At 50.2% G+C, this 27,053-nt stretch overlaps 2 protein-coding genes and 1 long non-coding RNA gene across 12 annotated transcripts in view; 2 read left to right on the forward strand and 1 right to left on the reverse strand.

Moving 5' to 3' along the window:
* Phc2 (polyhomeotic homolog 2) overlaps positions 1–15,184 on the forward strand; it is a 98,777-nt gene extending 83,593 nt beyond the window's left edge. For 5 of the 10 annotated variants that reach the window (XM_087548703.1, XM_087548704.1, XM_087548706.1 and 2 more), the window contains 6 exons: positions 6,017–6,219; positions 7,704–7,833; positions 8,310–8,424; positions 9,571–9,712; positions 10,513–10,789; positions 13,866–15,183. In XM_087548703.1, coding sequence (XP_087404829.1) covers positions 6,017–6,219; positions 7,704–7,833; positions 8,310–8,424; positions 9,571–9,712; positions 10,513–10,789; positions 13,866–14,020 — 1,022 coding nt within the window. In that variant the 3' untranslated portion in view covers positions 14,021–15,183. 10 annotated transcript variants of the gene reach the window in all.
* LOC148006056 (uncharacterized) lies at positions 1–22,580 on the reverse strand. Its single transcript, XR_015621138.1, has 3 exons — positions 22,266–22,580; positions 4,574–4,758; positions 1–2,228 (listed from the first exon to the last, which is right to left on the reverse strand). It is a non-coding gene; the product is annotated as an uncharacterized LOC148006056 (long non-coding RNA).
* A3galt2 (alpha 1,3-galactosyltransferase 2) overlaps positions 17,333–27,053 on the forward strand; it is a 12,404-nt gene continuing 2,683 nt past the window's right edge. Inside the window, 4 exon segments of the mRNA NM_138524.2 lie at positions 17,333–17,429; positions 24,122–24,205; positions 24,364–24,453; positions 24,741–24,878. Of these exon segments, the coding sequence (NP_612533.1) occupies positions 17,410–17,429; positions 24,122–24,205; positions 24,364–24,453; positions 24,741–24,878 (332 nt within the window). The 5' untranslated portion in view covers positions 17,333–17,409.

A 27,053-nucleotide genomic window follows, 5' to 3' on the forward strand; every position in this document is an offset into this window, starting at 1 on the left:
GGTATAACAGGTAGTTTATGTGTCTGTATGTCTCATCTGTATATAGGAAGGACCTGGTTCTGAACTAGCCAGGATTTTCAAGTCTTGGACCAGCTTGATCTCTCTTCAGCTGGCTGGAAAGTGTCTTTCTAGGTGCTTCCCTGCCTCTGCATCTAGAGGTCATCCTACCTTGACAAGTTTCTGCATCTGAGTTGGTGTTCTACCTCTCCTGTGCACTGGCAGGCACTGCCAGTGGACTAAAGAATAGTAGCTGTCTAAGGTAGGCCTGCAGAAGTGCCACACACCAACTAAGCCTCTCACTGTCACAGCTCAGAGTAGTCTTTAAATCTCACCTATGACAGATCTCTTTGTAGTACTAAGGAGATTATATTCTTTACGGTGATGAAGACTGACTATTATTATTTTTATTATTTTATATTAAAATTCTTTGCAATTTAACATGCCTTAAGCATGTGTCATATATTGGACATTGGATTAGTCTCTGGGGACAGAGTTAACTGGTTCACAGCCCCTGCCTTTGTTAGAAGTGACCAGTCCCAAAGAGACTGTCAGAACAGTGGCATAGACAGGGCCCCTGGGTAGGCGTCCCTGTTCAATTCTTGCAAAAGCAGTTGGGAGCCTGTGATGAGATCAGCAGTGAGGAGCAGCCTAATTGCTGACCTTGTGCTTACTAAGACAGCACATACTAGTAGTCCAGTGAGGTCAGCTTAATGGCAGTTCCAACCTGCCTTTTCCCAGTGGGGCTTGGCCTATTTCCTCCTGCAGCCCCTGGAGCTAGAGGAGTGCCCGCCATTCTGTGGAGGTGCTCACTATAGGAAGGGATCTGAGACCTGTGGGAATCCCCCGCAGAGCCTTCAGCACCAGGCATTGGTGGAGCTCACTGAAGAACCCAGTTCCAGGGACAGAGTTCCTTTGTCTCTTTTCTTTGCCTCAGGCCAGCAGGGCGGGTTTCTGCAAGTTTCACTGTCAAAGCGGCTTTCCCCCCCCCCAACCAGCTGCAAAGCAGTCTGGGAGAGTGGGAAGCAGATTGAATTAATCTCAGTGTGCTGAGCATGGCAGGGGGCAAGACCATTTGGTCATTCCAGAAATAGCCCAAACTCTGTTACAAAAGCAGGTGATGAACTGTGGGCCTTCCTGGTGGTGGCAACGCCAGACGACTGTGAACCTTTCCTGGTCACAGAACACCCTTCTCTGCCCCTGGGTACTGTTAACTGTAATCTGTCCCAGGGTTATGTCAGCATGAAGGAGTTTGTCTATCTTCTGAGAGAGACAGACAGACAGACAGACAGACAGACACTGAGACTCTGACTGGAGATTTGAGAGCCCTTGCTTCCCATCTGTGAGCATTGATTTGTACCTCAGCAGGTAAATGCCTGGAAGACTGCCCTCCTCTGTCTCACAGGTTCTATCAACAGGTGCCGCTCTAAGACAGGAAGGAAGGGTGGGGAAAGAGCCCACAAAAGGGGGCAGGGTATCAGGAGCAGTCGGGTGAGTGCCAGTGACTGGTGGTAGGCAGCCATGATCCCAGAGTGGTAAGGACAGCAGGCTTCTTCCAGTTTAATCCCATAACCAGCACCAGGAGTTTGTAAAGCACACCCTTCCTTCAGCCTGTGCCTTCAGGCCAGAAAGTGGCTGTGTAGAAGCAAACAGGAGCCAGGTGCAACGGTGCACAGCTGTGATCCCAGCACTGGGGCTGGGAGAGAGCCCAGTAGGGCCAGGACGGGAGGATCTGAGGCTGGCCTGAGCAACTTGGTGAGATCTTTCCTTTAGATGGGGAGACAAATAGTGAACCGAAAATAGCTGTGAGTGAGTTCTCTTGAGGTGCACACTTGGTGGTCATGTTAAGATAGGTCCTAACATCTTTATTTTATAGCCCTTGGAACAGGCTGAGCAGGCTAGGGTGTGGCATAATCCACTCACTGATGGAGACAGTCCCTAAGCCCTGTCTAAGCCCATGTTTGCTCAGCATACATAGCCAGGGTTCCTGGGCAGAAATTAGCAGAAAAACAGATTTGTGCTTGTTATGAAGAACTTGTACTCCTCAGGGTAGCAGCAGATGGCCTCAGAGTTATTTCCTCTGTCGCTAGAAGCATTCAGACAAGTGCTAAAAGTCACTGGACAGGGAGCACTGTAGAGGATGATGTTTGAGTGCTGATTACAGACTGGAGACTGGTCTTGCTCTTAGTGGTCCACAGGGTGTTCAGATCCACACAGGCTGTCCAACTGGTCTGTAATTAGAAGGAAACAGCCATCATTAAGTGTAGTATTCAGCTCTTATATTTGAACAACATTTTCCATCATTTTAAATAAAATCTATATTTCTTTATTTAAAATTTTAGAATATAAAAACAAAGGAAAATTAAATAAACACAGACTTTAAACTTTAAAAGAGAAACTTAGTTTGATCGCTTGTGTTATTAGCTCCATCCTAGCTATTTCTAGGTTGTGAAATTGGTAGAAATCTTTATAATTGATAAAAAGTTAAAGTTATAATTTCTAACATTGGTACAAAATTTATCTTGATACAGATTTGAGGTTTTCATTAGTATGAATTTCTTGTATTGATACAAACGTCGGGATTGGTATTGTTACTCTTAGATAGGCATTGTGCCTGTGCAACACATTTAAGAATACAGAGCTTAGACCCAGTCCTTCTCTAACTGCTATTAAAATTGTTCTTAGATGATCAAACAGTATGAGTTAAGTAAGAGCCAGATAGCACATTGGTGTTCAGAGTTAATTGTAAAAGGGTGTTTTCGCGATAGTTCAATTAGAAATGGCTGAGAGTAGTCAAGGCTTAACAGCTCACATATACTTTACATAGGTAGTTTTCAAAGGCATTAGAAGTCCACAGACTATGACATTTAGGCCATTTCTTTATTAAAGATCATTTGACTAGAGACCTGTCTGTTCCAGACAGTACCCCTTCTTGGTTCAAAGAAGAAATTGAGCATCAATGGCGTTATTTCCAATTGTGGCGAGACAGCCACTAGGCAAGAATTCCTACAATTCACCTACAGACAAAATACTGTCCGGAAAAAAGACACACTATGCAGAATAGCTGACTGGTAGCTCTGCCGAGACAGGGTAAGCAGTCCTTCATGATTCTGCATTACAGAGAACTGTCAGATGATCCCGGGTCAGAAGACTGAAGATTGATGCGCCAGTGTTATAAGAAGTTAAGAGACTGTCCAGGTAGTCAGCCGTCTCTACAAATTGATTAAGTTTTGGAAGCTGTGTTTTGTGCTTTCTGTATTTTTAGGTAGTATTTAAGTTGCTCTCAGATTTTGATGAGGTTGAAGACTGGTCTTATAGTCTTATAGCCAACCCAAGCTGTTTATAGCATTGAGAAAGATGATAGAGATTTGAGAGGTTTTTTTTAGATGGTATTCAAACTAAAACCAGGACATAATTCAGGTATAGAATTGTGTAAGCCTTTTAAGTTAGGATAGATGGTAGAGTGATTTATCTAATTTGACAAAATTGATGGACTGGGTATTAAATATATCTTATACTTTATAAATTACATAATTGTAATAGTTATGCTCAATTTATATCTGAGAGAAAGAGCCTTTTAATTGGACAAAAGAGGGGAAATGTTGTGAGTTGCCGTGGTGCTATTTGTATTCTGATGTTAATTCTCCTTCCCCGGGAGGAGTGGATCCCATATTCAGGTGATTTCATGTGAACCTTCTCCCCATTCTAACTGCTCAAATAATGACTGGAGCCTGTGATTGGGCAGTGGAAGGGAAAGGTGGGGCTGGAGGTTTTAGGTGTGGAGGAGGGGGAGACAAGGGAGTGGAAGGAAGATGGAGCAGAACCACGTGGCCTGGAGAAACTTCGAGTAGCAGGGATCTCGTATCTGGGGAACAGAGCAGCGCAGTGTGAATCTGCCCAGTCTAGGCGCAGCTTACAAATATTGTAACTGAGTTGTGTGTTCTTTGCATGGGCTTAAAGGGGTTGGAGATTTATTTACTACACATAAAATTTGGGTTTTTTTTCCATGGGCTTAAAGGGGTTGGAGATTTATTTACTACAACATAAAATTTGGGTTTTTTTTTTCCATTTCTAAACACTTTTACTGATTAAAAAGACTCATTCTGAATGAGAGAATTTCTACTTGGGGGTAGCGGCACACACCTGTAATCCCAGCACTCAGGAGGTAGATGCAGGGGGATCTCTGAATTTGAGGCCAGCCTGCTCTGTAGAGTGAGACCAAGGACAGTCAGAGCTGAACATGAAAACTTTATCTCAAAAGTTCAAAGCAAAAAAAATAAAAAAAATGAAACTCTCACTAGTTTTCTACAGAAAAACCAAACCTAATAAAACCTATTTCACATTAACACAAACACAGAAAGGGTATTTTTTTTTAACTTGCTGGTGTGGCTTTGGGCCAAACGCAAATTAAGGTTTAAGAAAATTATTTGTGTGTGTGTGAGCACATGCACAAGCACAAACACATGTATTAATGTACTGGTGTGGAGGTCAGGGGGCAGCTTTCAAGGTTTCCTCTCTCTACAGTCGGGTCTGGGCGTCAGACTCAGTCATAAGGCTGTAAGACACTGATACCCACCGAGCCATCTCACCAGCCACAGGAGTTGGTGTTTAAACCCCTTGTCAGTCACCTCTCCTGGGCAGCTTCTGCTCAGCTGTGCGGTCTGTTCCTCATTGGGGTCTGGAGGAGCGGGGGCCAAAGGCAGGTTGTAGTGAGTACTTCGTCGTTTGGGAGGTCGGCCCTGGCGTTTAGAAACAGGAGAGCTGTAAGAAGGTGAAGCAAAGGTCAGAGATGTGCTGAGCCCCTAGACATCGTTACTAAAATGCTCCTGTTGTTATTTCCTTGTGTGCATGAGTTTTCCATTTTCTGGGAATATTTTGGGTTCTTATTATGAAATACCATCTTCATAGAAAGTGTCGTACAAAAGTCACCTAAGTAACACCATTACTTTTATCGTGGTAATACTGTTTAAACTTCATCGTACAACACTGGCTGATGCTTAATATCAACAGGCTTACTGCAATAAAGGAATGGCTTTTCTGCTTTTCTTTTTTAGGAAGTTCCAGGTTAAAGGCACCTCAGCTCACTGAGCACTTGGTGGTGACAGAAAACAGCCTTGGGAAAGGGACCCGGGAGTGGGCTCTAAAAATGGGGTGTTGATGCCTTGTATCTCTGAAGCAGTGCGGCATCACTTGGGAGATACTGGCAGAAGGGGAGGAGGCCTAGCCTGATGGGTGTGGGAAGCACCCATCCCACTCTCCAGAGCATTCACTATGTTGTTATCCAAAGGAGAAGTTGGGAAGGCTGTCCACGGAGGGATGGGGGGTGCTTCGCTGAGGGCTGAATGGCGTGCATGCGCTCTGAACAGGAGGTATGATTAAAAAAGCAGGGGTCAGCAGAGAGAAATGGTGGCAGTGCTAACAGCTGCAGCATTGGAAAAACAAAATAACCCTGTAGCTGAGTGCAGTGGCCTCCCAAGGACGGCGTGTGCTGGGGCGTCCTCCCTCCCGGAGTGGCCTGGGCATCGCTCTCAGTGCTGTTAAGATCTGGCCCTCCGAGGAATCTCACAGAAGGTGTCTTTAACCCTGTCCACCAAGCTGCTCTGTTATACCAGGAGCCTGGGTTTAGTGGAACTTCTTGGTTTGGCTGTAAATATCTTGGTCACTATTTGGAATTCTCTGTAAACTGAGTGTTGCTCTGTCTAACCCAGTACTGGCCGAAATTTTACCTCCTCAGGGACAGAATTCTGGACCCTTCAGCCTGGTTAGATCTGTCTTGAGTAGACCTTTTAAAAATGCTGCTGGGCATAGAGCCAGATTATTGCAAAACTGATAGCATTCCCACTGGGCAGTGTGGCCACTCGCACTGCACCCCTTGTAAGTAGGTTGTGGGGGTAGGGACTTCTTCGATGACACTGTGGGTGTTGGCTGTCCATCTCCAAGCTGGCCTCTGTTCTGATTGAAATCAATCAGTCTCTTTTCTCTCCCCCCCCCTCCCTCTCTCTCTCTCTCTTCCTCACAGAGACTGGGCAGGGCATTGTTCATGCACTGACCGACCTCAGCAGCCCCGGCATGACCTCAGGGAACGGAAACTCTGCCTCCAGCATCACCGGCACTGCCCCCCAGAATGGTGAGAATAAACCACCACAGGCCATTGTGAAACCCCAAATCCTGACGCATGTTATCGAAGGGTTTGTGATCCAGGAGGGGGCGGAGCCTTTCCCGGTACGGACTACTTCTTTTCCCCTCTTTTTTTAAAAAGTATAATTTGGATGTGTACTAGAATATTTTTACAATTCCATGTAAAACTTCTGAAAATGTGAACAGTTTGTTCTTCCTTTGCTAATTCCCCCATCCTCCAAATGTTGGAATAATTTCTCTCTAGGATTGAGTTTCTCCAGAGTCCAAAAAGACTTGGTGATCAAGGCTAAGGGTTAGGGTTCGCTAAGGATAGGGTTGACAGGACCCCTTGGTTACAAGTTTATGCACACAGGATTAGGTGTACCCCTGACTGGTGACCTGTGACCCCTTAAATAGAGGGACTTAGTTTCCCTGGGGATATTCGATGAAAGACAGTGGGCTTTGGAAAAGTATACATTATTGAGTTTTCAATACCAAAACGTGAACAGCAAAACTTTGGCCAGTTAGCAAAGGAACCTGTTAGTACAGAGTTCTAGCATGTTAGAGATCAAGATGGTGGCATGGGAGTGCAGTCTGAGATGTGCTTTCTGGGAGTAAAGCCTTAAAGGGCGTGAGTGAGGTCAAGGGCCTTCAGACAGGACCCTGCTCAGGAGCACTGTGTTTATTGGACCCCCACCCTCCTGGCCATCTGCCTATTGCTCATGCTTTGGACCCATCGGAGGTTTTACAAGTCACCAGGAGACTGACCTTGACTCCTACAGTGGATGAGCCTATTTCTGAACCACCAACAGACAGGCACATTTGTGGCCTCTCTTTCTGGAGGTTGGCCAAGGCCAATGGCAGATCTCCCGGGAGTAGCTTACTGTATAAGGAGCTAGCTCTGGTCCCTGCTCCTCTCTACTCCACTCCAGTCCTCCTGCTTGTGGAGAAACACTGGGAACCTCTGAGCCTGCAGAGTGAAGGCAGACAGAACTGCAGCTCACATCATCCTAGAGCCACACCTCTACCCATTGAGCTGACCACCAGTTACCCAAACAAAGCAAGGGCCAAAAAGAGGCAAAGCCTTGGGTGTTGCCGGCCACAGGGAACATGTCCTCTGTGGCTGAGGTCAATGTGTCCTGCTCTCCCACGTGGCTGCCTGTTCCTCTGGCTTGGCTGTGGTCAGGTAGAGGACAGTATGAAATCAAAACAGGGTGCTGAGTCTTTTATAAGTACACCCTCACACGTAGCCCTGCCCTCCTGGTGCCCTCTAAATATAGGACCTGGCACCTGATCAGGGAGGGGTGAGGGAAATCTGATACCTGCCCGTAGACACACCTGGGCAGAGACTGTCTCTGACTTCTTGAGCTGTCCCTGTACTCTGGTGCCCACTGTTTCTTGCTTTGGGAGCCAAACAGTAGAACAGACAGAGGCTTGAGTAGAGCATCTTTGGATGATGGCATGCAGGTGGCTGGGGGTGGGGGGTGGGGCTGATATCTGCCTGGCTATTGTGTACCTGTAATATAATGAGGCTGCACAGCAGGGAGTCCAGATGTAACCTGGTGGCTTCCATGTCACCTGTCCTCTAGGTGGGACGCTCGTCCCTGCTGGTGGGGAATCTCAAGAAGAAGTATGCACAGGGGTTCTTGCCTGAGAAGCTTCCACAGCAGGATCATACCACCACTACCGACTCAGAGATGGAGGAGCCCTACCTGCAAGGTACGAGCCAGTCATGGGGCTAAGATCTCCTGGCATAGGCAGAAGAACAGGCCTTACACTTCCCCTGACCAGGACTGAGTAACATTCCTTCCCACTGAACATTTCACCATCAGTTCCTCAACCTGTCCCTGGAGAAGGTAGCACCCGTGGTGGGATGAGTCTAAGGCCATGGTCAGGCAAGGACTATATTTAGCTTGTGTGAGCCTTCTGCTTCTTCCACGGTCATGGAGAAGGATGCTCCTCTGCCCATGTCTGCTGTGCCCTGGCCCAGTGTGCAGGATCCATCACCAAACACTCAGGGCAACCCCAGGGGGAGACCTAGCTTTGCAAAAGCAGAGGCAAAGCTGGTCATTTTTTGGGTGGATGCCACTGGGTGCCACATCCCAGAGACATGAAGGGGCAGGATAGGGAGCACCTGTGCCTGTCTAGAGCCTGTCACAGTCCCCTCCACATTCAGCCATTTCCATACTTTACAGAATCCAAAGAGGAGGGTACTCCCCTCAAACTCAAGTGCGAGCTCTGTGGACGGGTGGACTTTGCCTACAAGTTCAAGCGTTCCAAGCGCTTCTGCTCCATGGCTTGTGCAAAGAGGTGAGTGGATGAGCCTCACTGCCGGGCCCTCCCCATCCGATCTTTCTGTAAGCATCTACCTCGGATGCTGTAGGTAAAGCTCGTCCATCCTCTGTCCCCTGGTCTGCTGAGTTAGGGCACTGTGTTCAAGTGCACCAGCTGAGCTCACAAGGCCCAAGAAACCACAGTGGAGGGTTATGAGAGGAAGCATTGCCGACCAAACCCAGAAAGTAGCCTGCTAGCTGTGCCCTGAGGGCAGCCATGCACAGAAACAGTGTAGCCCAGAGCTGTGGCAAGCCTTTATCCAGCCTGGAAAACTGATGGTGATCAACCACTGTCAGTTATTGAGAAGCTGTTCCGAGGCTGGGCACGGTGCTGCAAATCTGTAACCACAGACTTTGAATGAGGCTAGCCTCCACTATAGTAGGGTTACTGAGGAGACCTTGTCTCAACCCCAAACAAGGAACAGGCAGACAAAGAGACTTGGTGCCAGGGCCCTGCTAGTCAGGTGACTGTCTCGGCATCTCGGTTAGCAGCTAACTAAGTGCTGTCAGCATTGCCTATCATTGTGCCCACTCTCTGGGCTGAAAAACTCCAGCATGAAGGAAGGAGTGCTTGTGGCCACCTCAGGTGGCCCAGATGATGAGTCCTAGGGGCTTTAGGCTCATACATGCCCTGTGCTCTTTGTAGGAGCAGCTGTACCTTGAAAGCCCAGAACCTGAAAAGAACTCTGTAGGTTTCATAGAGGGTGCTGTGTGTGATGAGGCACAGTTCCCGTCCTCAGCCATGGTGCCCAGGCTGTGCTGAGGGAGCCTCAGCCCCTTGGTCAAGCTTTGTCAGGCCAAACTCCAGCAGGACAGTAGCAGGGGAGTTTCTTAGCATCATAGTGTGTGGCAGCCACTAGGCACCCATGCTCTGGGGAGTTGAATTAAGAGTGTCACTGGCAGTCCTTCATGTCCTCATGAGACCAGTTTTAGAAGGCAACTGCTACCACACCCTGCCTCCCTGGGAAGGGCTCAGAGCTCAAGTGCTTGCCCAGAGTCACAGAGTCCTATCAGCGTCCTGGAGTCAGGATTTGTACCTGTAGACAGACTGGGATTTTCCCAGACAGCGACTGTTTGTGCCATCTAGTGCCCCAGCTCTGACTTGTTTGCTCCTGTCTGACAGGTATAATGTGGGATGCACCAAACGGGTGGGACTTTTTCACTCAGACCGGAGCAAGCTGCAGAAGGCAGGGACCACAACCCACAACCGCCGGCGGGCCAGCAAGGCCAGTCTGCCCACACTTACCAAGGACACCAAGAAGCAGGTAAGAGACCGCAGAACCCATTTCCATATTGCTCCAGTTTCAGTCAGCTTCTCCTTCCAGCATTCTGCCCTCACCTCTTACAGGCCTCACACCCAGCCTCCCCTGGCCCTTAGTAAGGTCCTTCTTTAGACCCTATCCTTTCCAGTAGTCTTTCCCCAGAACTAGCCCCTCTTGGGGTTACCATCCATTCCTATTTCTTGGGTCCCGTCCTGGTGACCCTGTGAAGACAGGCTGTTCTGTGTCCTCCCTGTTGGGCCAGGAGAGATGGCAGTAGCCTCCACTGTTTGTCCCACTACCTTCTGCCCCTGTGAAAGCTGGAGGTCTCTATTAGGACCATGGCTATTCAGCTGTTAAATAGTTTCCTAGTGGTTCAGAGCTAGGAACTCTGCTATGTGCTAACGATCCAAGGACATGGTCTTGAAGGAGCTCACACCCAGTCTGGCAGTCTTCATCCTTCTGTCTGTCTTGCTGGGCAGTGGGTGGCGATAACTTTGTCTTGCACCTTGCTAAGAATCTGCCAAAAGCTGCAGTTCAGAATATACATATGCCAAGAAGTCCCTCTTGCTAGTCCAAGTCACACTGAATACCACACAGAAGAGACATAAAGCAGATCACTGTGGCACGGTACAGTTCATGGGACAGTGCTGAGGGACTGAGGGTTCTGAGCAAGAAGCACAGCAGCTGCCCCTCAGGAATAGTGAACCCAGCAGAAGAGGGAGCTGTGCCCATCTCTGCCCCTCCTTGACACCAGAGTGGTCTGTACCCCAATCCTGAAGAACGATGTTTCTCTCTGCCCCCAGCCCTCAGGCACTGTACCCCTTTCAGTTACTGCTGCCTTGCAGCTGGCACATAGCCAGGAAGACTCCAGCCGGTGCTCAGATAACTCAAGCTATGAGGAGCCCTTGTCACCCATCTCAGCCAGCTCATCCACCTCCCGACGGCGACAAGGCCAGAGGGATCTGGAGCTCTCTGACATGCACATGAGGGACCTGGTGGGCATGGGACACCACTTCCTACCAAGTGAGCCCACAAAATGGAATGTAGAAGATGTCTATGAGTTTATCCGCTCTCTGCCAGGTAAGTTCCTTGGAACTTCCTTGATGGGGTAACAGAGGGAGTGGGGGACCTTGTCTCCCTCCAGAAGGAAGCAGGACTCAGGGTGCAGCGGTAAGGGCCATACGGTTCCTGCCTGTGAAAGCTTCTGTTCTAGCACAGCACGAAGTCTAAGGGCAGAACTGAAGCAGGCTCTGGCAAGTTGAGAGACTGCCCATGGGAGCAGCTTGAGCAAGGGCAAGGAGAAAGATGTGTGGCATGGTGGGTGCAGTGTGTAGCCCTGGGGGTGGAGGAGACAGTTCTGAGGCTGGTGTCGAGGCTCACACTTGGAAAGGAAAATGATGTAGCATTTCATTTCAGAGTCCTCCACGGGAACTGACTTCGTACCTTTTTGCTAGCCTCATGCATCCACTGCCAAGTAGCAGTGAGGTGGCCATAAGCCTGTTGCAGGGTGCAGTGTGGTATAGATGTTAGGAGCAGACTTGGAGGTCAGACACGACCGGGTCCAGTTCTAGTGCACTCACGTAGCCTAGTGTGTCTGTTGTCCATCACCGGATCCCACACTTGTCAGAGCCCAGTTACTTCTGGTAAAGACTTAGGAAGCCTCTGCAACCCTAACTCAGGGTCCCTTATGAAAGGGCAATTTTGTGTCAGCCAAGGCCAAGGCAACCCAGAGGCTTCTGGGGTTATAGGGTCATCTCATACATGGTTTGTAGGAAGGAGCTGGCTGTTGTCAGGAGGCCTCTGTATGAACCTTGTGTATCAAGCATGACAGCAGGTTTTCCCCCACAGCTAGAGAGCAATTAGAAAAGGCCATCATGCCCTCTTGGACCCAGCCTCAGAAATCACATTCTGCCATTCCTACAATGTCTCATTGGTCACACAAAGTAAGCTCTGTCCTTCGGGGGATCCCCAGGCTGTCACAGTTAAGGTTTCTATTGCTCTGAGGAAACACCACGACCAAAAGCAAGATGGACAGGAAAGAGTTTGCTTGGCTTACAGGTCCACATGTAGTCCATCACTGACGGAACTCAGACAGGTCAGGAACCTGGACGCAGGAGCTGATGGAGAGGCCATGGCGGATGCTGGTCACTGGCTTGCTCCTCATACCTTGCTCTGGCAGATTCCTTACAGAACCCAGGCTCACCAGCCAAGGGGTAGCCCCACCCACCAACAGTCACTAATTAAGAAAAGAGCCTTCAGGAGGCATTTCCTTGAGTCAAGTCTAGGCCTGAGGAGCGCTGGCCCTACTGCACAGGTGTGGTGCCCTGCCCAGATCTGAGAACTGACACGGTTGTTCCTGCCCACCACACCCCCAGCATCTAAGAGCAACTGAGGGAAGAAAGGGAACATTGAAGCAGCTCCGACCTACACCAGCCCTAGCCCTTTTTGCCGTTTCCTTCTGAGGATTCAAAGCCTGGAGCTGTTCTTACCCACTGCTGCTTGGTCCTGTGCTCAGAGTAACCTGCCATTTCTGTGAAAGGCAGCCTGAGTGTTCAGTGCAACTTAAATTACAGTGCTTATTATCATTCCTGCTTTTATTTTGTGTTACCTCTGAGCTTTTCAGTCCCACCTGGAAATACTTCTGACAATAAAATTTTAAGATCTTTATAGTCTCTGAGTCTTGTTGGGGTTCACTCCAACAAACAAAAGTACACCCCAGATTATCTTTCAGATAAGCCTTTCTATAATGTTGGACTTGTTCTGGAGCTCTTAGGATTCTTGAAAGTCCTATAATTGGTCAGAATTTGTGAGGCCAGCCCATGTGCACTGTGCTTCCCCTCTGGCATCACTTTGGGTCTACAGAAGGCTGGGGCTTTGTTTAAGACAAGATCTTTTATGTAGCTCAGGCTAGGCTTGAATTCCTCACAGCCTCCTGCTTGAGTCTCCCAGTGTTTGGATTAGAGGTGAGAGCCACCACAGCAAAGGCTTAAAGGGAACATGGAAGTTACACCAGCAGCCTCATCCCAGCCTAGAGACTGCTTTAGGGTTTTTCTGGTTGGTTGGTTGGTTGGTTGGTTGGTTGGTTGGTTGGTTGGTTGGTTGGTTGGGGTTTTTTTGAGACAGAGTCTCATTATGGAACCCTGACTGTTGTGGAACTCTCTCTGTAGACCAGGCTGGCCTCAGACTCACAGAGGTCTGCCTGCCTCTGCCTCCCATGAGCTGAGTTTAAAGGTGTACACCACCACACTGGAAACTGTTCTAATCCCCGGCCTCATTGGCCATCTGAGGAACCAAGGGCTTCCTGAACCAGCAAATACTGATGATGGTATACAAAGCCACTTTCTTTCCTTTTCCCTTCCTCCTCCCTCCAACAAAAAGCCAGGTAACACCCTTAGGCCGCTCAGCTCACTGGGAACTTTACACTTCAGTTCCCAGCTCCGTGCTGCTGCATTTGCTGCTTCCTGAACAGGGAAGACTCAGGGCCCCAAATCACCTTAGGCAGTCATTGCTGCTCTGCCTGTCCTAGCTACTGCTGGCCCCAGTACAATGCTTTCCCTACGAATTTAATTTTAATGTCTCACCTCTCTGTAAGGTATACAGTCTGTATTATTGATTTCTGTATTATTGATATGTTTCTGTGACACAAATCACTTCAAAACTTAGCTTTAGGCAGTAATGATTCATCTGCTTGAAGTTGTGTGGGCCAGCGTTTGCTGTGGCTCCAGTCGAGCCATAGGAAGTCCCACTGAGGAAGCCAGCTAGGACAGCAGCATCTGTGGCTAAGGCTAGCATCTACTTCCAAGCAACTCAGTCCCATGACAAGAGGTCTCTTCTGCTATCACTAGCATCTGTCTAGAGGGAGCTAATGGAGCATTCTGATGTGGTGAGAGAAGAGGCAAGGCTGCTGTTCTCCCTCCGAAGTTTCAGCAGCCACATGCTGGTCTCTAGCAACCCTACACCTAGAACAGTTCGTGGAGGCAGAGGTCTGAACAAGCGTGTGCCCACAGAGGCCTGCATCATGACTCCCTGGCTTAGTAGTTAGCCTCTCAGGCTGCGAGACAAGAAGAGCAGTACTGCCCTGCGGTACCACACTGAGGCTGTCCTGAGCTGATCCAGGGCTTGTCCCTAACTGATACTGTTTGTCCATGGTCCTCAGGCTGCCAGGAGATCGCTGAGGAGTTCCGTGCCCAAGAGATTGACGGGCAAGCCTTGCTGCTGCTCAAGGAGGACCATCTAATGAGCGCCATGAACATCAAGCTGGGCCCTGCCCTGAAGATCTACGCACGCATCAGCATGCTCAAGGACTCCTAGAGTCTGCTGCTTGCCCACTGCGCCACCAGGCAGCCAGGGTTCTAGCCCCAGGCGGGCCCCGCCTCCTGATGGAGCAGAGCCACACAGACATTCCTGAGGAGCCCAAGAAAGGGCCAGTTTGGAGGGAAGGGCTCTCCCTAGGGGTGCAGCTGTGAGGAGGTCTGAGTACCTCTTCAGTGGCTCTCAGGGGCCATTTCTGTTGGAAGGGGTAGAGGTAGGTGGCACAGAAGATGGGGCTTTGCGCTTGTAAATACTAATAGCACTGGCTTCCTCCAAAGTCCCAATGTTCTAGCCCCCCCCCTCTTCTCCTTTCTCTGTCCCCCATTTTCCAGGGGGTTTATGGTCAGGGCTCCCCAACCTGAGTTGGGTTATTCCCAAGGGCAGCCGCAGGCCTGGACAGAGGTCTTGAAAGCCCTTGCCTTCTCTCCCCTTACCCCCTCCAGGCCTGGTTAATCTTCCGTTGCCAGCTTCTCCCACTTCAACCTGTTCCCACAGCACCCAGGGGTTCTACCCCTGTACCCACTGCAGGTGGAGAGAGAGAAGCTGGGCCCAGTTTGGCCATGCCTGCTGGCACAGACGCCTTAACGCTGTGTGTATGACTGTGTGACTGGGAGCCTGGACTGGCTGACAGGCCATGAGATCCCTCTGGCATCTCCAGGTGTTTTGTAGCAAACAGCCACTTAGTGCTTTGTCCTGGACTCCACTCAGCCTGAGGCTGGGGAATATAAAAGGCAGACCCCAAGAGTTGGAGATTAGAGGTCCCCTCCAGATAGCAGGAGGTTTCTAGGAAGGTCTCCATAGCAGACTTGCAGTGCGTCCTGCTGGTTGACAAACAACATAAGCTACAGGGACGAGACCATGTGGCCCAAAGGCTGTGCCGACTGAAGGCTGGCTGGAGGCACTGTGGACGAAGCCTTTGGTTTTCCACTCCATACCTGCTCATAAGACTTGTATAGCAGTGCCAGCTACCTAAGGAGGGGCAGGCAGGAAGGGCCAGGGCCTGCCCCTGTCCTCACCAACTCTGGGAAGTCCGCTCTTCCTGAGGGGGGTAGGCACCTTCTCAGCTTGCTATGCCCTTTTCCCCATACCTCCAGGCAGGGTTGGAAATGAAGGACTTTTTTAACCTTTCCTTTTGTTTTTAAAAAATAAATGTGTAAAATCTGCTTCTTCTGTGGCTTTCTCCCAGGGGTTATGTGCCTGATCTTTTGTTCACCAGTGAGGAAAAGAGTGAGCACTGGGTTGGGGAAGGATGAATGTATTTATTAAACTTGGCTAGGACTGGATCATTTCATTGTCCTGACCCCAAATCAGCATCCCTCAAAGTAAAAAATCAAGGACTCTTCAGCTCTGAGCCTCCCCTCCTGCCATTCCCACCAAGGCCACATGGAGAGGCCACATCCTCCGTAACACTTGAGCCGGATCCCAGACTCCTGCCTCCAGGAGGTGCCGTCCAGACGGAGCTGCTCCTTCTTCACAAGATAGAGGGACTTGGGAAAAGCTTTGGTTCACTGGGCACTGACCAATCATTGTATGCTAATCCTGTTATAGAGGAATTCGAAGGGGAAGAGGCACCTGAGTCTTTCAGAGAGGAAAGAGCAGCTGTGGCAATACTGTAAAGGCCCAGAGAGGGCAGGACCAAAGCTGGACCCACTGAGCTGAAAGCTCCCAGCTGCTAGCTGGGATTGGCTGGCTGCCTCGTGTATGAAGGTGACAACCCAGGGCACACATAGCCTAAGCCTGCCACTAAGCTGCCGTCAGCTGGGCTTTTCTTAAGGTGCTGCTGAACCCACCAGAACCTCTACAGGGAGGTTGGACATGGTAATTTGAGAATCAACACTCCTAACCCTGGGAACATAATAAAATGGGATTACTCACTGGGGGAGACACTGAGTAACCCTCTGTGAGACCTGGGAAGCCTGGTGTCTCTGAAGCTTTACCGGGGAGTCCCTCTAGTCAAGAGAGCCTCCACCTGTCCTTTGGCTCCCTGTGGGCTGTGTACTTCGGCAGCCAGGATGGCTTTGGCCGGTGCTGCCACTGGGACCTCTGTTTTCCTTGGTTGGGGAAGAAAACAGGTCCCACTCAAGTTTGCTTAAGTGTGTGATGGTGAGAAAGCCAAGGCCACTCAGAAATAGGTAATTTTAAGTCGGTCAAGTTGTCACATCAGATGAGACAAGGTTGGCTTCATGTCATCACAGCTGGTCTGAACCTTCACCTCCATAGTGGTAAGGATTAAGGGTGAGCCTGCTCCTGGCTGTTCTGTGAGCCTGAAGGCTGTATTCTTAAGTAGATACTTGTTCCTGGTATTTACACTCTACGTAGACTATCACAAATGTTTGGTCATGACATTTTCCTGCTGGGTATTGCAGCACACTCCAATCCCAACACTCCGAGGCAGAGGCTAGCGGGTCTCTGAATTTGAGGCCAACCTGGCCTACAAATTTGAGTTCCAGGACAGACAGGGGTGGTTATTTTTAATTAAAAATTTCCAACCTTGGAAATATAAATATATACACTTTAAACATTCACATGGGCTGGAGAGATGGCTCAGAAATTAAAAGCACTCCTGACTGCTCTTCCAGAGGTCCTGAGTTCAATTCCCAGCAACCACATGGTGGCTCAACAATCATCTATACCGGGATCTGATGCCCTCTTCTGGCATGCAGGTGTACATACAGATAGAGCACTTCATACATAAATAAATCTTTAAAATACGCACACGTGTGAATAGTCCCCCTTCTGTACAAACATTTTAATGCTCTGTCAATCATTTCCCTATCCAACATAAAAATACCTATTATACCACTAAGCTGACTTGTGGGCTCTCCATACAGATGCAACTTTTAACATGACTACCAGTGCAAGCTTCAGAGTTGAGATCTGATGTGACTCAGACCTGGTGACAGTCATAAGCACCCCGCATTACTGGGGAGCCAAATTGCTCTATGAGGACTGAAGTTTCCCATGTCACGGTGCTCAGAGTTTTTTGGCTCTGGCTGGTGTGAGTGCCCTGACCCCTCCTGGAAACAGCCCCTCCCCCGCTGCTGAAGAGCTCCAAAACCCAAAGCCGGGAGGAGGATGGGGCCATACCTGTTACTCAGGCCTTCCCATCGGTCAGTCTAGGCCTGTTCGCCCACTCTTTTGTAGATGGTTGGCCCCACGGGACTTGCCAGCTCCACCCATCAGTTCTTTCCTGTAAGCCCCACCTCCAGTTTCTGAGTTTATTGGTGATGCATTCCAGACTGCCTCGGGGTGTGGTTCCGAGTCCAGAAGGCAGAGAGGAACTGGTTTGTCCCCCATACGTTGTCACTTTCATTTCGAGCAGGTCATTTCTTCTATCTCTCTGGGCTGGAAAAAACTGCATGGCAGGTTTTCACCACTGACTTCTCCCCATGGCTCTGGAGGGACTCAGGTGAGTGGGTTCAGTGCCGGCCATATGCCCATATGGGAGGTACGATTCTAAGCTCTAGGCTGATGGACTCAAGAGGGGTTTAATCAAGAGGTTGAGTACCTGAGGGAACAATGGAGCTCCAAGAACAAGAGGGGAGGGGCGGAGAGAGGAAGCAAGGCAGAGGGAAGCTAGGGAGATCCCTTCCTTTGTCCTGTGTGAGGCAGAAAGCCAGGGTCCAGAGCTGCTCTGCTCCCTGTAACTGAGAGCTCTCAAAAGCAGAGAAAGGGGCAAAGGAACGGGGATTGAGCGCTGAGCCATCTTCCACACTGAGCTGGAGTCCACAGGTCCTTTAGCAAAGGTGGAAGAGTAGGTCACACTGGTCCTTCTGGAGTAAAGCTATCTAAACTGGTGTCCTAGGGAAGCAGAGGGTAGATCCTTGTAATCATCCCACTCCCATCTGGGTCCCAGCTGTCCTCACCCAGCCCTTTGATTCAGCTTGGGCCACTCAAAGCCAGCTCTGCCTGAATGCTCCCACTAAGGCCCGGTGTCCAAGATAAACACTGGTTTCCCTACTCTGGGGTGGGAGAGAACAAGGGAGAGGACTGGCTAAAAATGTGCGGCAGTTGCCAGGGACAAAGGGAAGTCCATGCCAGCTTCTCCCTGTAGCTGCTGCAGAGCCACTCCAGCCTAGTACCAGGGTTCAGAGTGGGCTTCAGGCAGAGTGGAAAGGGTCAGGCTTCTCATGGGAACCACACTAGCTAGATATGAGACCTCAGGATCCAGGGACATCTGTGAGAGGAACTGAGAGTCACATCTGGTAGGTCAAGGCTTAGCACCAGCACGTACCAGCCACTTCCCTGAGTACGTGAGACCCAGCCTCCCCACTGACAGAAGGGTAGCAATCCAGGCTCCCCTCCAGGCACTTAACTCCTGGAGCAAATGGAATTTTAAGCAAAGAAGTAGTAGTGGGGTGGGGGAAGAAAGTGAAATTAAATCTAGGTTCATAACTTCATTCAGTTCTAGCAAATGATCATTAATGCCACCAACAGGTTCTGGGACTTGGTACCAAGACTACAGTCTGCTAGGAAAATGAGTTCCTAGGGCAGACACGGACTAACGGGGAGGTTTGGGGAAGGTAGAGATGCAGGGAGGACTATATGTCAAGGATCTAGGAAATGGACAGAAGCTGAAGGAAGTGGTTGGGCAAAGACGGGGTGACAATCCCAGTGAGTTATGGCAAACCCAGGAAGTTAAATGGTCGGGGCTGAAGTGTGGTACCCAGCATCCTGACTGGGAGATGGCTACACAAATCCAGATGTAAAACAGGGAGGCAGAGAGAGAGGATGTTGCAAGTGAGCCTGAAAGGAGCGTCTGTGTATGCAGAACCCGGAGACATGGCTGTTGTGGCAGGAGAACATGGTTCTGGGACCCCAGGAACACAAAGGAGAGAAAGGGTGGGGCAGGCAGGAACACACAAGCTGGTGGTTTAGATGCTGTTAGTTTAAGGTGTGTGGGCGACACCTGGGCAGGCACAGCCATCGAGAGGATACCTGTGGCTGTTGCCTCAGCCAGAAACTAGAAATATGGGATGATGGGCATGCTACAGAAGTTACGGGCTAGTTAACAGAACGGGCGTGGCCTTCTCGTGCATCATTGTAGACAATCGGAGAGCACTGAGTCAAAAGCAATTGTTACAGGCCCTGCCTCTGTGCCTGGAGCTTTTCCACAACTACCATCACCAATCTGGTGGGTACCCCCATAATCTGGCTATAACAACAAGCATCAACATGGGGCCACTGAGCACCCCCAAAGCAGGTCGTGTTAAGTCGAAAGTAGAAGTTAGACTCAGGATTTAGACTTAGAAAAAACAGGCAAGGAAATATATCAATTTTCCCGCTGATGACATGTCCACAGGATGTTTTGGATGTGTTGGCATAATTAAAAATAGGTAAAAATGATTTTCACCTGCTTCTCTTTTGTAACGTGGCTACTGCAAAGTGTGGCGTCTCAAGGTACAGATCACATTTGGTCCTAGGGGCTTTGCTGTCCTAGCATCCCCCAGGAGAGGATAATGCAGCTCCTATGGACACTGTGCCTGTCAGCACATGGACATGCTAGAAGAGGCCCCTCCCCCACCCCCAGAACTGAGCCCTGCCTCGCCTTGGAGTTCTGGTCTAATCTCTCTCTGTTCCACGGTGTGCATGCCTCCAGCTATGCTCCACTGTCACATACACATCAGGCATTTCCCCAGTCCCCGCTGAGCTTGCCTATGTCCATTTTTGTCAATTGCTTCTTGTGCGTTGGTTGGCTGGTTGGCTGGCTGGCTGGTTGGTAAGTTGATTGGTTCTTTTGGGACACGGTTTCTCTGTGTAGCCCTGACTGTACTGGAACTCACTCTGTAGACCAGGCTGGCCTTGAACTCAGAGATCTGCCTGCCTCTGCCTCCTGAGGGCTGGGATAAAAGGTGTGCACCACCATCTCCCAGCTTTTTGTTGTTGTTTTGTTTTGTTTTGTTTTTTCTTTTCTTTTCTTTTTTTCGGAGCTGGGGACCGAACCCAGGGCCTTGCACTTGCTAGGCAAGCGCTCTACCACTGAGCTAAATCCCCAATCCTCAGCTTTTTTTTTTTTTTTAAACTAGCACACTGAACAGTATGGCAGCTTCACTGTGACGATTTCAGACAAAACTCATCATACTTTACTCGTATCTATTCTCCCTCCTCTCATTAGTCCCCTTCCTCCTACAGATACACATATTCTTTACTCGTGTGTGTGTGTGTGTGTGTGTGTGTGTGTGTGTGTGTTTGCCGCGAGCGCACAGTGTGCGCACTCGAGTGCATGTGTGGTGGTCAGAGGACAACCTGCAGGGAGTCAGTTCTCTTTCCTGCTTCCTGTTTCCACGTGGGGCCTGGGGACTGAACCCAAGTCGTCAACCAGGCTTGCCTGCAAGCAACGTCCACCATCCCACCAGCCACCATGAACCTGTCCAGATCCTGCTAGAACATCCTCAGACAGCCTGCTGTAGAAATGGGAGATCCGGTGACAGGATAGGACTGAAGGTGACCCCCACAGAGCACAGGCCATGTTTCGGAGGCTCCTTCGTCCTGCTAAGGGACTTGACCATGCCATTATCCAGAGGGGCTAACTCTCTAGTCCTTCATTTAAAAATCAACGCAGCTTATGAAGACCTGAATTTGAACCCAGAACCTACATTAAAAACAAAATAGGGCCAAGTGTCATGCTACACACGTGTTAGCCCAGCCCCGAGGAGCTGGAGACAGATGGATTCCTGAGACTCTGCTCAGTCTCATGACAAGTTCCCAGCTACAGAAAGACCTGTCTTTAAAAACAAAGCGGAAGCTGGGACCATGGCTAAGTGGTAGGGCACCTACCTCGATCACGTGAGACCCCAAGTTCAATTTCCAGCACTGAAAACGGGGAGGGGCGTGCCGACAGGTCTTTAGAAGGATGCCTGGGGTTGACCTCTGGCTGATCTACATACACACTTACATGCTAACTTCCACGTGCATGAATCTGCACACGCATGAACAGGTCCACGTAACCCAGGCAGCAGTGAAAGAACATCGTAGGCACCTGAGGAGTTGCAGGAAACCCCTCCTCTAGTAATTTTAATGTGCCTTTAAGTGCTTGCTTTTGCCCCCATTTTCTGGGGCGTACTTTTACTCTTGCTCAGTAAGTGCCGTGATGCGTGTCGTTTTTTAGATGCTGCCTTTTTCCCTTCAGGTTCCCGTGGGGAGCAGCTTTTCCCTTGTCTTCATGACAGGTGCATCTAGCCAGTCCCTCTGGCTAGACACCGGAACCCTTTTCAGGTCTGTCCCAGACCTGAGACCTCACTCTGTAAATCCAGGCAGCGGTCAAAGGAAGCTGTGTGTCCCCCAACTGCAAACCTTTAACTTCTTCAGCTTCCATCTATCTCTATTCTTTACCGTCCGGCCACAGGACAGGACCCTCCACACCCTATTATCCCACCTCCCACCTCCCACCTCCCACCTCCCACCTCCCACCTCCCCCTCCCCCTCTCACCCCCCTCCCACCTCCCACCTCCCACCTCCCCCTCCCCCTCTCACCCCCCTCCCACCTCCCACCTCCCCCCTCCCCCTCCCCCTCCCCCTCCCCCCTCCCCCCTCCCACCTCCCACCTCCCCCTCCCACCTCCCTCAGCTTCTATGCCCTCACCTGACACGCACATCCCTAGGGCTCAGCGCCTGGGCTGGCCTCCTCCATCCCTGTGCTCCCTCCCATAACACTCCTGTGTTCCTGATGAATCCCAGAGCTCTCTGTTGAGCTCCAGGCTTTACCCTAATTAGAAAGATGCAGTTTGGCCCTTGGATCCAGATGCTCTTGGATCCAGATCCCTCTGCCAACAGTGACCACACCCTGCCCATTAACCCTGCACAGATTCTTCCCGACGCAGCCACCAATGCTCTGCCTCACAGCCCAGCAACCCTGGGCCCTAACTGGGTTTCTTGTCTCTAGTCACACTCTCCAGCCCAGTCACCACGTACAGAGAACAATCTGAATACGTATATTTTCCAAATGAAATTACCCCCCTCCTGTCATCCTCCCCCCACACATACTAAAAACCTTCCCTTAACGGGAGGTCCCTGGGTACACTGCTGTTTCCTTGTTGGAGGCTGCCCTTCCCCCCACATCCCTTTTTAAATAGCTTTTAGTTCTCTGAGGTCAGCAATTCCAGGAAGTCTCTGAAAGCCTCCTGCCCGGCCCATCCCCTCCCAGGCCTGTGTGCTACACTCAGGGTTCACCGCTCTGCTCTTACTTCGCCTTCCCTGATCCTCACTCCACATCCCGAAGGCAGGGTTTGCCTTCCCATCTCTCTTACCTGATGTCTTGGACCCAGCACAAGGCTCTGTGCCACAATGTGACCAAGAGCCGGGCCAAACAGATCCTGGCGTATGACCATCTTCTATACCAAAAGGCATCTTCTTCAAGCAGATGGGCAGAGGCTGGGGCTGTTGGGCATCAGGGGACAAATACCGAATGCTAAGTAGCAGCCCAAAAGGCCAGGATAGTTTCCACTCTACCAGCGAGTCAGGAGACGACTTCTCAGACTGTATGCTGGCAACCTGGCTATTTTCCTATTTTCACCATAGCTTTTTTTATTTTTTTTAGGGCGATCATTTTATAAACAAAATCTGCCGCTGGGTTCTAATTTGCATGTCTTTGCCTACTAGTGAGGGTGAATGTTTTTCCATTGATTTGCCTACTGAATGCATTTTTTTTCCTCTTTGAGAGTTAAGCTGATAGTTTGACATAGGCACTGTTAAAGGAGGTTGGTCTTTCGGGAGATGACTCTGGGGGGCTGAACAGGGAGTGAGCTGGCCAGGGTCACCCGGAGTTGGCAAGGAACAGGAAGGACAGAGACAAAGAGGCCAAGGGAAGCGATCTGGGGACTTTCACAGCAGGTGAATGTGGGAGAGGGACAGGCTGGGCTGCATGCAGTTTTCTGGCTTAGCCGCTCTCCAGAGGCACCCTGTGCAGAGAGAATTCCCACAGGAGCAGAAGTTCAAGGCGGGCTCTTTGAGTAAATCCTAGGCACGTACGGTGTGGAGCTACTCCAAGAGATAAAGGAATCTGATGTAAGTGCCCTTCTTGAAAGAGATCACAGAGACTGTTGGGGGAGTTATAGGGCAGGCGGGGAGTGGAGATAGGACTTATCAGAAGGAAGAGACCGCAGGAGCCGGGTGCATTGGTAGTGCCGTCAGCAGCCGAAGTCCAGTTGCTTGGCTGGTGTGAACTCCAAGTTCAGGCTCAGCCTCAAGGATGCTGCTATTCTAATCACTCCATCTCACTCGTAAAGGCTGATGCCCGGAGGGCCAGTGTTGCTAATGAAGAGTGTGACACCAGAGTTCAAAACCTGGGCCGCACACCTGCTCTATACGATGAGGTGCTTACAGACAACAAACAAAAAACCAAAAAACCGCAACCAACCGACAAACCAACATAAACCCTAACCCCGGTCAAATCCCCATGCCCACTCCCTGTCAGCCAGGCCTGCGGCCTCTGAGCTGTGTGAGGAATACCAGCCCAGGTTGAACTGGCTGCCACCGACATGTCTCTATCTGCCGAGCTCCTCACTCTAGCTACCAAGTAGTCGATTCTTTTCCCCTCTTGGACCTCCTTCGCCCCCCATCATTCAGCTTCACCACAACACATCAAGCACACCAAACCTAAACGCCACTGCCCTCCAAGCCTGCCCAATTTAAACCCTGCCACACTGCTGTCCAAAACAAAGGAAAAGACTCAAAGCTCCTTAGACAGGAAGAGGAACTTCTCCAACCCAAGGCATGAGGGGCAGCTGGGTAGAGGGCAGGGGGTTCTTGCCTTATGCATCAGCAGAAAGATACAAGAGTCAGAAAAACCTGCGAGGCATAGGACAGATTGTCCGGGACGATGGCCTCTGTGGGAGGAGTGAGAGGAATGAGGAGTGTGTGCTGGGACATCTGTATGCACCCTCCCTGCACAGACCACCTCTGGAGGGATGTGGGACACACCGATCCCACGGACCCCCTCTATGCAGAACCTCAAAGGCTCTGCACTGTGTGAATTCTTGAGTTGGTGCTGTGTGAATAGAAGAATAGGTTCTTGCTTACAAGTGAAACAAAGCAGGAAGATCAGGCAGTCGTTCCTCCCGTGTAAGTCAGTCTCTCATGCCCTTCCCCATTCCCACCACCCCAGGGCCAAGAAGAGACTCCTGTGGCGACTCTTCCTGTCTGCGTTTGGTCTCCTAGGCCTGTACCATTACTGGTTCAAGATTTTCAGGTACACTTCCTTCCCTGGGGCTGGGGCTAAAGTGGATCTCTCCAGGGGCCTCCTGGGGGAGGGGAAGGTGGTAGCTGGCTTAGCTTGGGCAAACATTCCAGCTCTCCTTAACAAACAAAGACCACACCTAGTGTCTCTTCATGTTTGCACCCCCACAGGCTCTTTGAAGTGTTCATCCCCATGGGCATCTGCCCTATGGCCATCATGCCTCTGCTAAAGGACAATTTCACCGGAGTGCTGCGTCACTGGTAAGCAGCCACTATTCTCCCGCTCAGGATGCCCACAAACTATATAGGTCTGCCCCAGACCCCTGCTCTCTGCTCTCCCACACAAAGGCATTCTGGTTTGAGGGAATCCAATGGGGGCCCATCGGGTCACACGCCAACCAGGTTATCAGGTTGGGTCTAAGATAGGGATGCTTGGGGACAGGTCTAATATGCCTGAGGGTCCCTAGGGTCTAGTGATGGGGAGATCGCAATAATCAGGTGCCAGGCAGCTAAGTGAATACAACTGTGTTTCTTCCTGCTCATGGCAGGGCCCGGCCTGAAGTCCTGACCTGTACCTCTTGGGGAGCCCCAATTATCTGGGATGAGACCTTCGACCCACACGTAGCTGAGCGAGAGGCGAGACGGCAGAACCTTACCATTGGACTGACTGTCTTTGCGGTAGGCAGGTAAGGCCCAGAGAGGAGCTCACGCTTCTAGGTAGGGAGCAGAAGGGTGTGCCCACGGACAGGTATTCATGAAGCCTTCTTCCATACCATGGGAGCTCCTAGGGCAGCTACAGGCTATATCCACTTTTTCAGACTCTCGGGCAAGCACAGAAGCACTCTCAGCTGAAGGAATGTGCCTCAGGTTAGGTTTGGCACATACGGAAGCACTGGGCTTGTAGTGAGGACATAAAAGAGCTTTTCAGGTCAATGATTAGGAAAGGGGGTCTAGCAACTGGTTAAACTAAAGTGCTTAGCATAGGTGACTCAGCCTGGGGGTGGCTTTACCAGGAAGTCTGAGGAAGGAAGAAGGGCTAGGAGCTCAGGAATTTAGAAAGGGCATGCCTCCAGGCTAGGCACAGAAGGACATGAGAGCAAGGAGCATTGGAGAGTGATACATTGGCAGCGACAATTAGCAGATCACAGAGCTCAGTGAGGTAAGCCTGTGGGTGGGTGAAGGGTCAGGGTAAGTGGGCTGGATGAATGGATGAGAGAGGCTCTCACGTAGTGACATAGTGACATTTTGGAGGGGCGACATGAATAATGACCATGTCAAGGGGGAAGCTACAGAAGCAGGTGACTGAGGAGGACAAAATCGTTGCAAGTGAGGCATACAAAGGTGTAAATGTAACTCTTATTTATACGCCTGAGATGTAATGGTTGTCTCAGAAGTTTACTGCCTGTCTGCTAACCCAGGCCTAGTCCTGGAAGCTTCCAGCCTCTGTACAATCTTATCTAGGCCTAGAATGTTTTCAGCCTCTGAGACTTACTGATGAATAAGCTCACCCTTTCTAGTTCTTTCTGAGCTCTGCCTGGCTCAACTCAACTGCTCTGGCTCAAACTCCTCTCCAAACTGACTGATTCAAACTGGATTCTCTTGCTGCTGATTGAATTGCTCCACTCAGGCCTCAAACTAACTCTAGCGATCTTTTTTTTTTCTTTTTTTTCTTTTTTTTTTTCAGAGCTGGGGACCGAACCTAGGGCCTTGCGCTCGCTAGGCAAGCGCTCTACCGCTGAGCTAAATCCCCAACCCCTAGCGATCTGTTCTAATCTTCTGGCTCCTTCTCATTCTCTGCCTCCTTCTGTCTTCACCTGTGTCTAGCTTGTTCTCTCTGCAACCTGTCTCTGTACAGTAAAACTGTCTCTGTTTCTCTCTGCACTTCTTCCCCTTAAGTAGCCTCTCTTTCCTTTCCTCATGAGAGTTGGGCGGGCATATCCTACTCTGTCAAATCTTTCTATGATTTATCACTTTGTCCGCCACACAATTAGACATCACTTTTTTTTCTTTTCTTTTTTTCGGAGCTGGGGACCGAATCCAGGGCCTTGCGCTTGCTAGGCAAGCGCTCTACCACTGAGCTAAATCCCCAACCCCTAGACATCACTTTTAAACATGAGCTTTTCCTTCTACAAACTAACTTAACCTTCATTGTTTGGGACTAAAGATGTGGACTAAGGGCAGGTCTGTATTACAGCCAGAGGGATTAAAGGTGTGCGCTAAGGACTAAGCCACACTACAACACAATCTCAGGGGTCACAGTGTGAGCAAATATCCTGCAACACACAGGGTGGTCCTCAGCTGTAGAAGGAGCTAAGAAGAGACAAAGGGCAGGACACTGCCCTTCCATTGTGGACGAGAGGGAGAGTCCAGGGTGATGACCACTTTCCAAAGTGATACAAAGGGGACTCCTGGCTGGGTGTGGAATCAGACCTACAACCCCAAGTCACAGAACAATGGAGTACAGGACAGGGTAGGGAGTGGGCCAGGCTCCTGTGAAATGAATGGGAATGCCCACCTGGGAAGAAACACCCCCAAACCTGGGCAAAGAATTCTGAGCTACTGGATATCCCAGAAAACCGTTTAAGTTTTTTCCAACCATGTCCCAAGCACCCACAAAAAAGACAGAAAGCTAGGAGTGTCACTGCAACACAAGGCGACTGAAAGATCACTAGGGCTGGCCCAAGAGCAAGGGGACAGAGCTGCTGCACCCTTGGGGCCACTCCTCTGGCCTGTGTACCTGTGTGCCTTAGGGGGCCAGGGGCTCCGGAAACTAAGAGTTCAGGACTGTGAACACTATGCTCTGAGATGCTGACCCATGACCCCAGATTTAGAGCATATGCAGGTCAAAGGACTGGCCCCAA

This window comes from Rattus norvegicus, chromosome 5 (assembly GCF_021556685.1).
Source record: "Rattus norvegicus strain SHRSP/BbbUtx chromosome 5, alternate assembly SHRSP_T2T, whole genome shotgun sequence".
Taxonomy (NCBI): Eukaryota; Metazoa; Chordata; class Mammalia; order Rodentia; family Muridae; genus Rattus; species Rattus norvegicus.